Source organism: Oryx dammah, unplaced genomic scaffold (genome assembly GCF_014754425.2).
Source record: "Oryx dammah isolate SB20612 unplaced genomic scaffold, SCBI_Odam_1.1 HiC_scaffold_28, whole genome shotgun sequence".
Taxonomy (NCBI): Eukaryota; Metazoa; Chordata; class Mammalia; order Artiodactyla; family Bovidae; genus Oryx; species Oryx dammah.
In genome coordinates, this window is record NW_024070212.1 from 76,568,260 (window position 1) to 76,582,372 (window position 14,113).

Consider the following 14,113-nt stretch of genomic DNA (forward strand, 5'->3'; position numbering starts at 1 on the left):
TGATGAACCCAAATAGAAGCTGCAATAAATGGAACTTAACACTAAAATATTTTATTATATGCCTGTGTGATTGGGGTAGAGGTGATTCTTTACAAAATTACCCCGTGGCCCTTAATAACAGACTTGGAAAATCACTTAGCAACCAGCTTCCTCTTTTCCTCATGGGGCATAATTAGGCCACGTCCTATTTGTTTTTAAAATTCAGAATACTGTTTAGGTGTTAAATACAGTCAGTCATTAGATATACAGACATTGAAAGTGGACAGAATACACAATGTTTGGCAAAGATATACAAAGAATTTGTTGTTTCTTACCGGACTTTTCCTCTAAAAGTGTAAGCATGGAAAGAAAAAATAAACAGAAAATGAAAGAGGTGAAATGTATATTCAAGAAGATGCAGCTCAAGGCTCAGAATAACCTTACTTTAAAGCAACTCTCCAAGGCATTGCTGTTATAAAGGCTTCCTGTAGGCATCAATATGGTCATTCCCAGGCTGCTGGCTTTAGACCACCCCCAAAACATGCCATCTGGCGATATTGTTTTGAGCTATAGGCACTTGAAACCAGCCAATTCAGGGAGAAACTTTCTCTGAACAACCCTAATCTGCCTAAAGATAAATCTTCCAGATAGAACCTAATTGTCATGAGTATAATCAACAAGGGAGAGGAGATGAGACGTCAACACCACATCTAGACAAACTTTGCCACAAACTATCACACTTCCCATCTAGGCTTCCAAAGGCCCATTCATGTTCCCTAAAAATCATTTACTCTCCCCTTAGATGCCTGCTTCCTTCTCCCTACTAAGATGATATTTAGCCCTGAATTCTGAAACCATTCCTTTTTCTTAAGGGTCTGCCAGGTATACATGAATAGACATGTTAATAAACTTATGTTTGTTTTTCCTTTGTTGATCTGTCTTTGCTAAAGAGTCACAGCTGAAAACCTAAGATGGGTTAATGTAGTTTTGCCTCCTTTCCAAGATCAAGTGATAAGAGGACATGGGTGTGGTTTCCATTTGAACACATTCTAAGCTCTTTTTCAATGGCTTCAGTTCAGTTCAGAGGCTGTCATGTCTGACTCTTTGCGACCCCAGGGACTGTAGCACACCAGGCTTCCCTGTCCATTGCTAACTCCTGGAGTTCACTCAAACTCATGTCCACTGAGTCAGTGATGCCATCCAACCATCTCATCCTCTGTCGTCCCCTTCTCCTCCCACCCTCCATCTTTCCCAGAATCAGGGTCTTTTCAAATGAATCAGTTCTTTGCATCAGGTAGCCAAAGTATTGGAGTTTTAGCTTTGACATCAGTCTTTCCAATGAACACTCAGGACTGATTTCCTTTAGGATGGACTGGCTGGATCTCCTTGCAGTCCAAAGAACTTTCAAGAGTCTTCTCCAACACCACAGTTCAAAAGCATCAATTCTTCAGTGCTCAGCTTTCTTTATAGTCCAACTCTCACATCCATACATGACTACTGGAAAAACCATAACATTAACTAGATGGACCTTTGTCAGCAAAGTAATGTCTTTGCTTTTTAATATGCTGTCTAGGTTGGTCATAACTTTTCTTCCAAGGAGTAAGCGTCTTTTAATTTCATGGCTGCAATCACCACCTGCAGTGATTTTGGAGCCACCCAAAATAAAGTCTGCCACTATTTCCACTGTTTCCCCATTTATTTGCCATGAAGTGATGGGATCAGATGCCATGACCTCAGTTTTCTGAATGTTGAGCTTTAAGCCAACTTTTCAATCTCTTCTTTCACTTTCATCAAGAGGCTCTTTAGTTCTTCTTCACTTTCTGCCATAAGGGTGGTGTCATCAGCATATCTGAGGTTATTGATATTTCTCCTGGCAATCTTGATTTCAGCTTGTGCTTCATCCAGCTCAGCGTTTCTCATGATGTACTCTGCATAGAAGTTAAATAAGCAGGGTGACAATAAACAGCCTTGATGTACTCCTTTTCCTATTTGGACCAGTCTGTTGTTCCATGTCCAGTTCTAACTGTTGCTTCCTGACCTGCATACCGGTTTCTCAGAGGCTTACTTTTATCAAACAGACTTTGAAAATAGAAAATTATCCTTGGTATTATTGAAAGGAGCTGGAACATTCTATGAATGCATTGCAGCCTATCATGAATCGAAAACATGAGATTTTCCTCAAATTCCAATCTTGTCAGGGAATCTGGTACCTTCTAACTTCTCTCAAGATACTCTGTCTAAAACCATCAGTTCTTTCATCGCATCCTTCATTTGTTACCACTCCCCATGGGAAATGACAAATTATTTCCCTGGTGAGTGGTCCCTCGCCCCCGGGGATGCTCTTTTCTTTCCTCCACAATTTATTTATTTATTTGGCCACACCATGCAGCATGTAGGACCTTAGTTCCCTGACCAGGGATTGAACCCATGTTCCCTGCATTGGAAGTCTTAACCCCTGGTCAGCCAGGGAAATCCCCTTCCACATCTTAATAAAGGCTTCATGTCTTTTTCAATGTTTCATTTCCTAAATCCATCCTTTGCATCATCCCTAGAATTATTTTCTAAAAATAGTGAAGTGAATGTGTTACTCTGCCCTGCAAAAACTTCCCTACTATGTAGAAAATATAGTTCAAACTCCATTCTGTCATTTAATGCCTTCATGATGGGCTCCAGCTCCCCTTCCCTCCCTCATCTTCCACTGCTGTCTGTATAAAATCTACATTAGCTGCAGTCACTCCTTGACATGTCCTGAACATGTAGAACATTCATACTTCCCTGACTTCTGCTCAGGCTGCTTCTTCTGCTTTGATGCTGTCTTCCTCTCCTTCAAATTGTTGTTGTTGAGTCACTAAGTCATTTCCGACTCTTTGTGACCCCACGGACAGTAGCCTGCCAGGCTCCTCTGTCCATGAGATTTCCCAAGCAGAGATACTGCAGAGATACTATTTTTCATTTCCTACTCCAGGGGAATCTTCCTGACCCAGGGATTGAATCCTCATCTCCTGCATTGGCAGGTGGATTCTTTACCTCTGAGCCATCAGGGAGGCCCTCTCCTTCACACACCATCTTACTTATTCTTGAAGGCCAATAGCACTTCCTCCAAGAGGCCTTCCCTAAGGTTCCCAATCAGAGTAAATAGTTCCCTGGCATCTATTAGACCCAGAGAAGACCAGGTACACATGGCTAGTATATTTTTTGCAATTCTTATTTTATTCTGTATTACTTTGACATCTCCATTCAATTATTCAGTTCAGTTCAGTTCAGTTCAGTTCACTCACTCAGTCGTGTCTGACTCCTTGCGACCCCATGGACTGAAGCACACCAGGCCTCCCTCCCTGTCCATCACCAGCTCCCAGAGTTTACTCAAACTCATGTCCGTTGAGTTGGTGATGCCATCCAACCATCTCATCTTCTGTCACCCCCTTCTCCCCCTGCCTTCAATCTTTCCCAGCATGAGGGCCTTTTCAAATGAGTCAGTTCTTTGTATCAGATGGCCAAAGTATTGGCATTTCAGCTTCAGCATCAGTCCTTCCAATGAACATTCAGGACTGATCTCCTTTAGGATGGACTGGTTGGATCTCCTTGCTGTCCAAGGGGCTCTCAAGAGTCTTCCCCAACATTCAATTATTAGCTCCAAGTAATTATTATGAATGGGCTCTATCTAGCTCCAAACAAAGCACACAGTCGGTGCTCAAATCATGTTTATGAATTATCTTTTTGTGGTCATTAAAACATAATACAAATGTTTTAAGCACAATGTCTTTTAAAATCCAGAAAGATGAATTGTTCTCTGAAACAAGGCTGAATTGTATATAATATATAGCCCAAGGGATATGGCCCCAGATGTAATGGTTCCTTCACCAGCTTTTAAAAATATAAAATTCACTTTGCTTCTATTTAACTGTTGATCTCTCTGCCCATTAGTGACCTCAGGGGCTAGTATATGTTATCAAGACTCCAAGGAAGTGGCACAGCTTTGCACACACATTGATGCAGAGCTATGTGATTGGTTCTCCAGAGTGGAAAATTCTCCCATAGCAAAAAAATCCTTTGTGTTTCAGCATAACTGAGGATCAGCATAGGGCCCATGTCCTAGGTACTGCTTTCAGACCCAGACCATTGCTAACTAGTACAGAGAAATGAGAATTATTAAGATCCAGGATTTACAAACAAAAAGAATTTGGGGGTTAAAATCAGATAGCTTCAAAGGAGTTGTCATGGAGGGAGGTGCAAACATTTTTATATAGTCAGATGAATTTAATCCCTTATTTTCTGGATGCTTTTGAATAAGTCATACTGTTTCTCCATTCCATTTTGTAAAGTAGGGATGATGCTATCTTATAGAACTGTCATGAGGATTAAAAGATGTGAATGATAGTGACAGGTAGTGCTCACTGAGACTTTACTATTATTGTTTAACTTTATGAGGTTGGTGTCATTGTTACCTCTTATTTACCAGTGAGGAAAAGGAGCCTCAGATGAGCTCCAAGATCACGTGGCCACAAAAGATGAGAGTGGGACTGGATCCCTTCTTCTCTAATTCCAGAGAACCTTGGCAGCAGTGGATCGTTTGTTGTTTAGTCCATCAGTCATGTCTGACTCTTTTGTGACCCAACAGACTGTAGCCCACCAGACTCCTCTGTCCATGGGATTTCCCAGGCAGGAATACTGGAGGGGGTTGCTGTTTCCTTCTCCTGGGGATGTTCCCAACCCAGAGATTGAGCTCACATCTCCTGAAGTGGCAGGTGGATTCTTTACCACTGAGCCACCAGGGAAGCCCAGTTCCCACGGTCCTTATCAGCACTGGGATTTAGAAACAACAGAGCTGAAAGCGTACAGATCACAGAGTCTGGAAGATAATTTTGGATTTTTCCAATGGAAGGAGTTAAATAGATCATGCTGGTCTATCAGAGCGGGTCACAGGGAATGGTTTTCAGAAAGTGAGCTTGAATTTCTAGGCATGGTTTTGAATCTGAGAATTAAACTCTGATTATAAGGTAAATGTCTCAGCTTTCTTCTAGAATTAAGTGCATTTTATGAAATTAGAATCAGAAGAATAAATATAAATACAAGAATGCCAAGGGCCCTCCTCTCCTTCCCATTCTAGGCTGTATGTTGATTAAAGCATCTTTATTCCATATGTTGTTTTAATTGTTAGCAGCTATCAACACCTAGGCTATGCTGCTTGGGTTAAGCGTTTCTTCAGAGTGATAAACAAACAAAGATAAAACATGACAAGACAATTCTCCTTTGGGGAAAGCAAAGATATTTCTTGATTTAAAATGAACTGTCATCAGAGTGGTTTCTAATTATGGAAAAGATAATAAAAGAAATGAAAAAGTGATGCATACTTCCAGGTACTCATGTTCACAGAAATAGAGTAAGCGAATTTTTTGATTGAACAATACATACACCTAAAATATAACCATTGTCTCTAAGTGCAGAGATATTCCTGTGACCATCCTTGTGATCAAGGAAGCTTTCCAAGGAACACACAGACCCCTGCCCTCTGTGGATGGAGAGCCCCTCTCTGGGTGCATTATCCTAAATCACTTTGTTATGCAAGTAGTCTTTCAAGATAGGGCTTGTTGAAGCCTTCATTTCTACATGAAGAGCTAGAAATCTGCAGGATTTAAAAACTGAATTCTTTTTAAGACCCAGACCAAATCCAATAGCAGTGAATAGAGAAAATACACACCATAGTTTTAATGATCCTTTCATGGAGATTTTGTGTTCCAAATACACCCCTAAAGAACTAAGCTGCCATGGGAAATGTCGGTATCAAGTTTCATACAGTGGGATCAAAACACAAAAAAACTAGATCTAATTTAGAAATTTTTTAAGAGTCTATAATTGCTTAACCTTAAAAATAGGATGGCTGTCTTTTGAATCTTTATATTTTAGCTAATGAGATTTTTTTATAGATATAACCACTTCCTGTCAGTTATGTACAAATAGCCAGATATTGACAAGGAGCAAAAAGATTATTTATTTATTATTAATAAACCATTAACAGTTATCTATTGGTTACCTAATAAGGACCAGATGCTATTCTTGGTGAACAAAACAATAGGAACAAGAGACAAAAAGCTTCCATTAACTTTTGGGGGAGAGGAAAGATAATAAATAACAAATATCACAAGTAAGCAAAGTACTTAGGGTTTTAGAAGATGATAAATGTAATTTCAAAAAGTAGAGTGAATAGAAGGGTTTGGGAATGGCAGGGTATAGAGTTTTGTGATTTTTATTATTTTTAAAAATTAAAAAAAATTTTAAACTGGAGTATAATTGCCTTACAATGTTGTGTTTCTGGTGTACAATAAAATGTATCTGTTACATGTATACATATATCCCTCCCTCTTAAATCCCACCCTTCTAGGTCATCACAGAGCACCAAGCTGAGCTCCCTTTGCTATGCAGCAGCTTCCCACTAGCTATCTACTTTACATACGGTAGTGTATGTATGTCAATCCTAATCTCCCTATTCATCCCATCCCCCCTTCCCTCTCTGTGTCTACATATCTGTTTTCTACATCTGAGTCTCTATTCCTGACCTGGAAATAGATTTGTGATTTTTAAATAATGTGATCAGGAGAGACCTCATTGAGAAGGTGTCTTGGACAAGTTGAGAGGGGGTAGCAGTGCCAGTATCTGGGGGGAGAGGACAGCTCCAGGGAGCCAGGGAGGAGCAGGGTGAGAAGGAGAGTGGCAGGTGTTAGTCTGGGGTCATGGGTGTCGCCACCATGAAGGTCTTGGAGGCCACTGAGAAGACTGGCTTCACTCTGCTCCAATGTAGGAGTTCTCAGCAGGGACATTTAGTCACTTTTGATTGCTCAGAAGAGGTGCTGATGAAAAAAGACCAGAAAAATTCCAGGATGTGGCATATGTTGTTGTTTTTCATTACTCTTTGGAAGCTGATTTTGACTCCTCATGTACCATGCTGAAAATAAAATAAAGACGGGCTTCACATGGGCTGGGGGGTAGAAAGAGAGTTTCAACTAGGCAAAGCAGAATGCAGGCCACCCATCTTGCCTTCCCTCTGTGTTGGCCACTTCAGGATTGAGTAGCTCAGATTGGCATCCGTGGCTCTGCACCACTGCTGTGCTGGTGGCTGATTTGAAACAATAGTTCCTAAGGTCCATGGGCAGTTAGTGGCTGTCCTTTAGACAATATAAGAGACAGAAGGAAATCTCACCTTTATTCTTTTAAGAAATGAAATTTCCCCCAGTCACTGAGGAAACATTTTCTGATATAATTAATATGGGTGATTCATACTCTAAGATTTTTTTTTTCTAAAACAATTAAAAAGTATATTCATTGCTGTAGATTATTTCTGGCACTAAAAAAAATTCTCCTTAGGAAAAAAGGAATAAGCGCTTTTTTCTTATACTGCTATACTTAATTTTATACTATTACTCATACATGTGTAGAAACTACTTAGTATAAAAATAAATATAATAGTACAAGAGAAATAATAAAGTATCTATCTTTCCTTCTCAAGGTTAAGGACCACAAGTGATTGAATTCTGAGACTTCAGATAAGAAAACAGATATTTCATTAGGATTTATGGGATTAGGGGAAGAGAATTATGACAAAAAACTGGCCTCCACAGAACACAACACATTAATAAACTTTAGAAAAGAGCCTACAAATGACTCCTGTAAGAGAAGAAACAGTCGTTCGTATTGTTTATCCATCCAATAGTTGAGAAAAACTTGGCTTTAATTGAAGGGAAAAGATGAAAAATTTGCTCTCTTTATAAAATAATGCAAGGGATATAAGTTGCATTATATCACAATGAAACACCAAGTTCCATATATTTCCCACAGTGAAGAGCATCCTTTTGTCCAATCAACCAGCAAGTATTGTCTAAGTACCTATATTGTCATGCCATTTAAGGTCATAGACTCCAGAGGAAAGTCTCCTTCAAGGAAAGAGTAACCAAACTTCTGGATGCAGGGTTAGTCATCATAAATCCAACACTTACTGAACTATTCACAAGTTATGTTTCTGTCATAAACTTATTTTCCAAAACAATTACTTCTTGAGTCCATTCTATCCTGAATACACCATAGCTAATAAAAATGATTATAAATTAAAATCTCTACTAGTAGGACTAACATAACTGAGGCAGAAGACCTTAAAGATAGAAAAATAGCCTTTTAAATTATAATTAGTGTTATAATTGGGTGCATGTTCAGTCATGTCCGACTCTTCTGTGACCCCATGGACTGTAGCCTGCCAGAATTCCTCTGTCTGTGGAATTCTCCAGGCAAGAATAGTGGAGTGGGTTGCCATGCCCTCCTCCAGAGGATCTCCCCGACCCAGGGATCAGACCTGCATCTCTTGTGTCTCCTGTATCGGCAGGTGGATTCTTTACTACTAGTGCCACTTTGGAAACCTTAGCACTGTAACTAAAAGGATATAATTCAAGAATTTACTGCCTTTGGTTGAGGACTCCCTAATGTTTTTATGTGAGTCAATGCTGAGTCTCTTGTTTCATTCAATTAGATTTTAAGTTGATAACAGAAGGTCTGAGAAGTTTATAACTGAGACTTAAGGTCTCCAACCCTAGTGTTCATGTTTCTGGAACCCTTAATCAGATAAAGTTGTCTGAAACAGTAGAAAATAATGAAAGAATCTACAGTTATGCAAGGAAATTCTAACTCTTACACCTCACAAATGGAAGCAAAATACCAGGTACTCAAAGAGTAAACCACCATTACTTGAAGAAATAATGACAAAGGTGATCCAGATTGAATTAATATTCTGCTCATTTTCAAGGAGATCAAAATATACAGGAGCTTAGGGATTTCTTCTGACAATTGTAGGGTAGGTAAAAGGGTTTGGAAAAATGATATTCTAATTTTAAATGTCAGGAAATGGAAACAACAGAGAATTCTCTAAGAAAAAATAATTAGTAATGAAAGAAAGATCAAACACACTTCAGATATGAAAAGAATTCTTCTGCAGATAGCCAATGACTTACTGTAATTCACGAAAGAAAAGAATATATCAATAAAAGAAGATCCCACCCAATTCCCCATCTACCGTGCTCTATAAGGCTTGGGAAAAAAGAGACACATCTCATATGTCAACTCCAGATGCTTTTGGTCAAGCTGCGTACAATTCTGCCTACAGGGGGCTTCTCAGACGACCTCTGGGATGTGGACCTAGTCGCAAGATCTGCTGAGGGTTTGGAAGGGGAGTGGCAGCTTATACACTCCATGCTTGACATCCCTGGTCTAAACCCAACCCAAATCATGCTTGTCCTGTGAAGCTCTCCTTGAAGAGTTGAACCCAAGCTGAACTCCTCCTTTCCAACTTGCTGCCCTGGAGGTCTGCACTGAGCACTTATATCAGAATGCTTGCTATCTGTACCCTGCCCTGGCACCGTGCAGAGTTTCTACCAGGAGCGAATGCCAGTGTGTAGGAGACTGGAGCTCTCCTCCCCCAACTGATGACTCTCTGTTTTTACTGAACTCAATGGGGTGCTGAACCTTCTGCCAAAGTGAGGACAGGAAAGGGGGTGGTGTTCCCAAGCAGCAGCGAATTCAGGGATTTTGCTCTCTGGCAGGCTAATTTGAGGGTGGGAGGGTGGGTGGAACACCTGGAATAGGCCAACAGCACCAGAGTGTCTTCAGTTGCAAGCTAGCTGTCTCCCCCTCCCCAGAGTTTATGATGAAATGACTCTGTGTTGGATGGCAAATCTCCTGGAACAAGATGAAATGAACTGCCCCTTCACAACTCCATGTCAGTCTTTATTTCCTTATTGCGCTGAATTGTGCAGGGGAAAGGGAGGAATTGCTAGCACACATGCCAGGCTAGGTCAACTCCCACTCTCGGCATTTCTATCAGCCCTCTTTTCCTTGCCTTTGCTCAAGTCCTCCCTCGCTATTTTTATTTTCTTCCTGCCTCCCACAAGTCTCTGAACTTAAGGAAAAGAGAAATGGAGCTGAAAAGGGAACTGCTACTTACAGAGCCCCTTCCTAAGTGATAGGCATCAAAGAGGGAATTTTGCAACATTATTTCATGTCATCTTTACACCAGTCCTGAGAAAGTATGTATTATTTTTCCTATTTTACAGATTTAGGATCTGAGATGCTGAGTGAAGGAGCTTGCCCATGGACACACAGATAATAAGATACTAACTCAAAAGCCCATGTTCTTCCTCTTTAACCAATGTGCTTCAAGGAAGTGCTTTCTTTCTTGGTCCCCTTGCTATATCCTTAATCTGCTCCTAAAACAGCAATTTCCATAGAGATTATTGGGCTAGAAAACACAGCAGAATATCAAAGCTGAGAAGGATTTAAAGAGGACTGAATCACACCCTAATTCAATGTAGATGAGAATATATATGTGTGTTTAACTTGGCAGAAAGGAGGAAGTTGTTGGAGTTCAAGTCCTGGCCCTTTCTGCTGCCTCTTGATATCTTGGAGCTGATTTCTTCTATAAAACAGGGGGATCACCACTTCCTTGCCTGCTTAACATCATAGTTTGCCCAATACATCTTTCTGATCATGACAGCTTTTGTAAAACATAAACATTATTATAGTGAATCACTGACAAAAAAATTCCTTGCTGATTGGTTGATTAGGGGAACTGAAATATATATCATATCAAAACAAGGTGTCATTCCTTAAAATTTAAAATAGAGGTGACCCAGCAGCCATTAAGCCTGACTGACCCATAAGCTCAGCTTTGCTCTCTTGTCACATGGAACTTTGGAGGGAGTGTATGCTTGTACACTGACATAGGCTCTTTAGATACCATTAAAGTGATAGCCTTCATAGAGTTTGTGAGTACTCATAAATTATTTGTAAAATGTTTTGGATGACTTAATGTATTTTTCATTTTTCCTCTGTAAAGAGAACCAATAGCTTCCATCAAAAGTAGTATAATATAGTGGGTAAGAATTCTTTTTTTGTAATATGCTGTATGTCCCAAACCAAAAACTAATAATTGTTTCTTGTAATGCATTTCTCTCTTAAAGAAGGTAAAAATAAAAATGTTGAGTTGCAAACCAAAGGCAAATAATACTAGCTTTTAGGTTAATTGGGCTTCCCTGATAGCTCAGTTGGTGAAGAATCCGCCTGCAATGCAGGAGACCCCAGTTCGATTCCTGGATTGGGAAGATCTGCTGGTGAAGGGATAGGCTACCCACTCCAGTATTCTTGGGCTTCCCTTGTGGCTCAGCTGGTAAAGAATCTGCCTGCAATGTGGGAGACCTGGGTTCAATCCCTGGGTTGGAAAAATCCCCTGGAGTAGAGAAAGCTACCCACTCCAGTATTCTGGCCTGGAGAATTCCATGGACTATATAGACCATAGCGTTGCAAAGAGTTAGACGCGACTGAGTGACTTTCACTTTAGGTTAATTACTTTAAAAAGTGTATCAATCTCTTAAATGATGTAAAAAACAACAAAAAAAAAGGAATTGTAAACTGTTTTACAATGTTAGCTTTATAACTGCCATCTATTACTGAAATCTAATTTAAAAAATACTGTAGCAGGTAAACGTTCTGAATTAGAAAACAGATTTCTCATTTTAAATCTCAGCAACTTCACTTAGTAGCTGTGACATTTTGGGTGAGTTAATTAATTCTTCTATGCCTCAGTTTTCTCATCTGCAGAATGGAGGTAAAAATAGTGCCCATCTCATAGGCTGTTGTGAGGATCGCTTCCTTTCAGCTCAGGCACTCAGTCATGTCCAACTCTTTGTGACCCCATGGACTGCAGCACGCAGTTTGATTCCCTGGAGGAGGGCATGGCTACCCACTCTAGTATTCTTGCCTGGAGAATCCCCATGGGTAGAGGAGCCTGGTGGGCTATAGTCCATGGGGTTGCAAAGAGTCGGACATGACTAAGTGACTAAGCGTAAGGCTTAATCAATAGTAAAATCATTTAAATAATACTATCTACCTTTATAGGAGCCTTTTAAGAATTAAGGAAGAAATGCCTGTAAAGTAGTTAGTATTTTGTAAGTAAATTTATGTAAGTCCCAAAGGAGTTACTTAGTAAATTATAATTATTATTAATCAGAATAATTCAGTTTGTTTCATGGTGACTATTCATAAATCTCATGGCCTCAAGGTCAGAGACCATTTAGAGAACTTACAATGGCAATTATGTTGCTGGTTGGCAGATCTGAAATGTGATCTGACTGTATATCAAATGCTTCACATATATTAATTCATTTATCATCACAACCTGTCCATCTTGGGAGGCACAACACAGTATGGTTCATAGTTTCATTGAGTTAGACAAGACTGTGATTCATGTGATTAAGCCTTGACTGGGGTTTAAATGTTTAAGTAACTTACTCAGGATAATATGGATAATGAGTACAGAGCCAGAATGAAAACTTTGTTGTTGTTCAGTCGTGTCCAACTCTTTGCAACCACCAGGCCTCCCTGTCCTTCATCTCCCTGAATTTGCTCAAACATATCCATTGAGTTGATGATGCCATCCAAACATCTCATCCCCTGTTGCCCTCTTCTCAGTCTTTCCCAGCATCAAGGTCTTTTCCAATGACTCAGCTCTTTCTATCAAGTGGCCAGAGTATTGGAGCTTCAGCTTCAGCATCAGTTCTTCCAGTGAATATTCAGGGTTGATTTCCTTTAGGATTGACAGGTTTGATCTCCTTGCCATCCAAGAAACTCTCAAGAGTCTCTAGCACCACAATTTGAAAGCATCAGATTTTTGGTACTCAGCCTTCTTTATGGTCCAACTCTCACATCCATACATGACTACTGGAAAAACTACAGCTTTGATCATACAAACCTTTGTCAGCAGAGTGATATATCTGCTTTTTAACATGCTGTCTAGGTTTGTCATAGCTTTTCTCCCAAGGAGCAACTGTATTTTAATTTCATGGCTGCAGTCACAGTCTGCAGTGATTTTGGAGCCCAAGAAAATAAAATTTGTCACTGTTTCCAGTTTTCCCCATCTATTTGCCATGAAGTGATGGGACTAGATGCTGTGATCTTAGGTTTTTGAATACTGAGTCTTAAGTCAGCTTTTTCACTCTCCTCAATGACCATCAAGAGGCTCTTTAGCTTCTCTTCACTTTCTGCCATTAGAGCGGTATCATCTGCCTATCTGAGGTTGTTGATACTGCTCCCAGCAATCATGATTCCGGCTTGGGCTTCATCCAGCCTGGCATTTCACATGATATACTCTGCATATAGCATATGTACTCAGCTAAATAAGCAGAGTAACAATATACAGCCTTGACATACTCCTTTCCCAATTTTGAACCTGCCCATTGTTTCATGTCTGGTTAACTGTTGCTTCTTGACCTGCAGACAGGTTTCTCAGGAGGCAGGGGAAGTGATTTGGTATTCCCAACTCTTTAAGTATTTTCCACAGTTTGTTGTGATTCACACAGTCAAAGGCTTTCACTTAGTCAATGAAACAGTAGTAGATGTTTTTCCGGAATTCCCTTGTTTTCTCTATGATCCAACAGATGCTGGCAATTTGATCCCTGGTTCTTCTGCCTTTCCTAAATCCAGATACATCTGAAAGTTCTTGATTTATGTACTGCTGCAGCCTGGTTTGAAGGATTTTGAGCATTACCTTACTAGCATGTGAAATGAGTAAAATTGTGCGGCAGTTTGAACATTCTTTGGCATTGTCTTTCTTTGGAATTGGAATGAAAATTGACCTTTTTCAGTCCAGTGGCTATTGCTGAGTTTTCCAAATTTGCTGACATATTGAGTGCAGGACTTTAACAGCATCATCTTTCAGGTTTTTAAAGAACTAAGCTGTAATTCCATCACCTCCACTAGCTTTGTTTGTAGTCATGCTTCCTAAGACCCACTTGACTTCACACTTCAGGATTTCTGGCTCTCTGTGAGTGACCACACTGTTGTGGATATCTGTGGCATTAGGATCTTTCCTGTATAGGTCTGTGTATTCTTGCCACCTCGTCTTAATCTCTTCTGCTTCTGTTAGATCCTTGCTGTTTCTTCTTTAATTGTACCCATCTTTGCATGAAATGTTCCCTTGTTATCTCCAATTTTCTTGAAGAGATCTCTAGTCTCTTCCATTCTATTGTTTTCCTCTAGTTCTTTGCATTGATCACTGAAGAAGGCTTTCTTCTCTCTCCTTGCTGTCCTTTGGAACTCTGCATTC

At 40.0% G+C, this 14,113-nt stretch overlaps 1 protein-coding gene across 10 annotated transcripts in view; it reads right to left on the reverse strand.

Moving 5' to 3' along the window:
• The window catches only part of SGIP1 (SH3GL interacting endocytic adaptor 1), a 242,247-nt gene that overhangs the window by 92,925 nt on the left and 135,209 nt on the right, over window positions 1-14,113 (reverse strand). For 7 of the 10 annotated variants that reach the window (XM_040232655.1, XM_040232654.1, XM_040232652.1 and 4 more), the window contains one exon: window positions 315-326. The exons of the other annotated variants lie outside the window; for them this stretch is intronic. In XM_040232655.1, coding sequence (XP_040088589.1) covers window positions 315-326 — 12 coding nt within the window. The remainder of the gene's footprint in view (window positions 1-314; window positions 327-14,113) is intronic. 10 annotated transcript variants of the gene reach the window in all.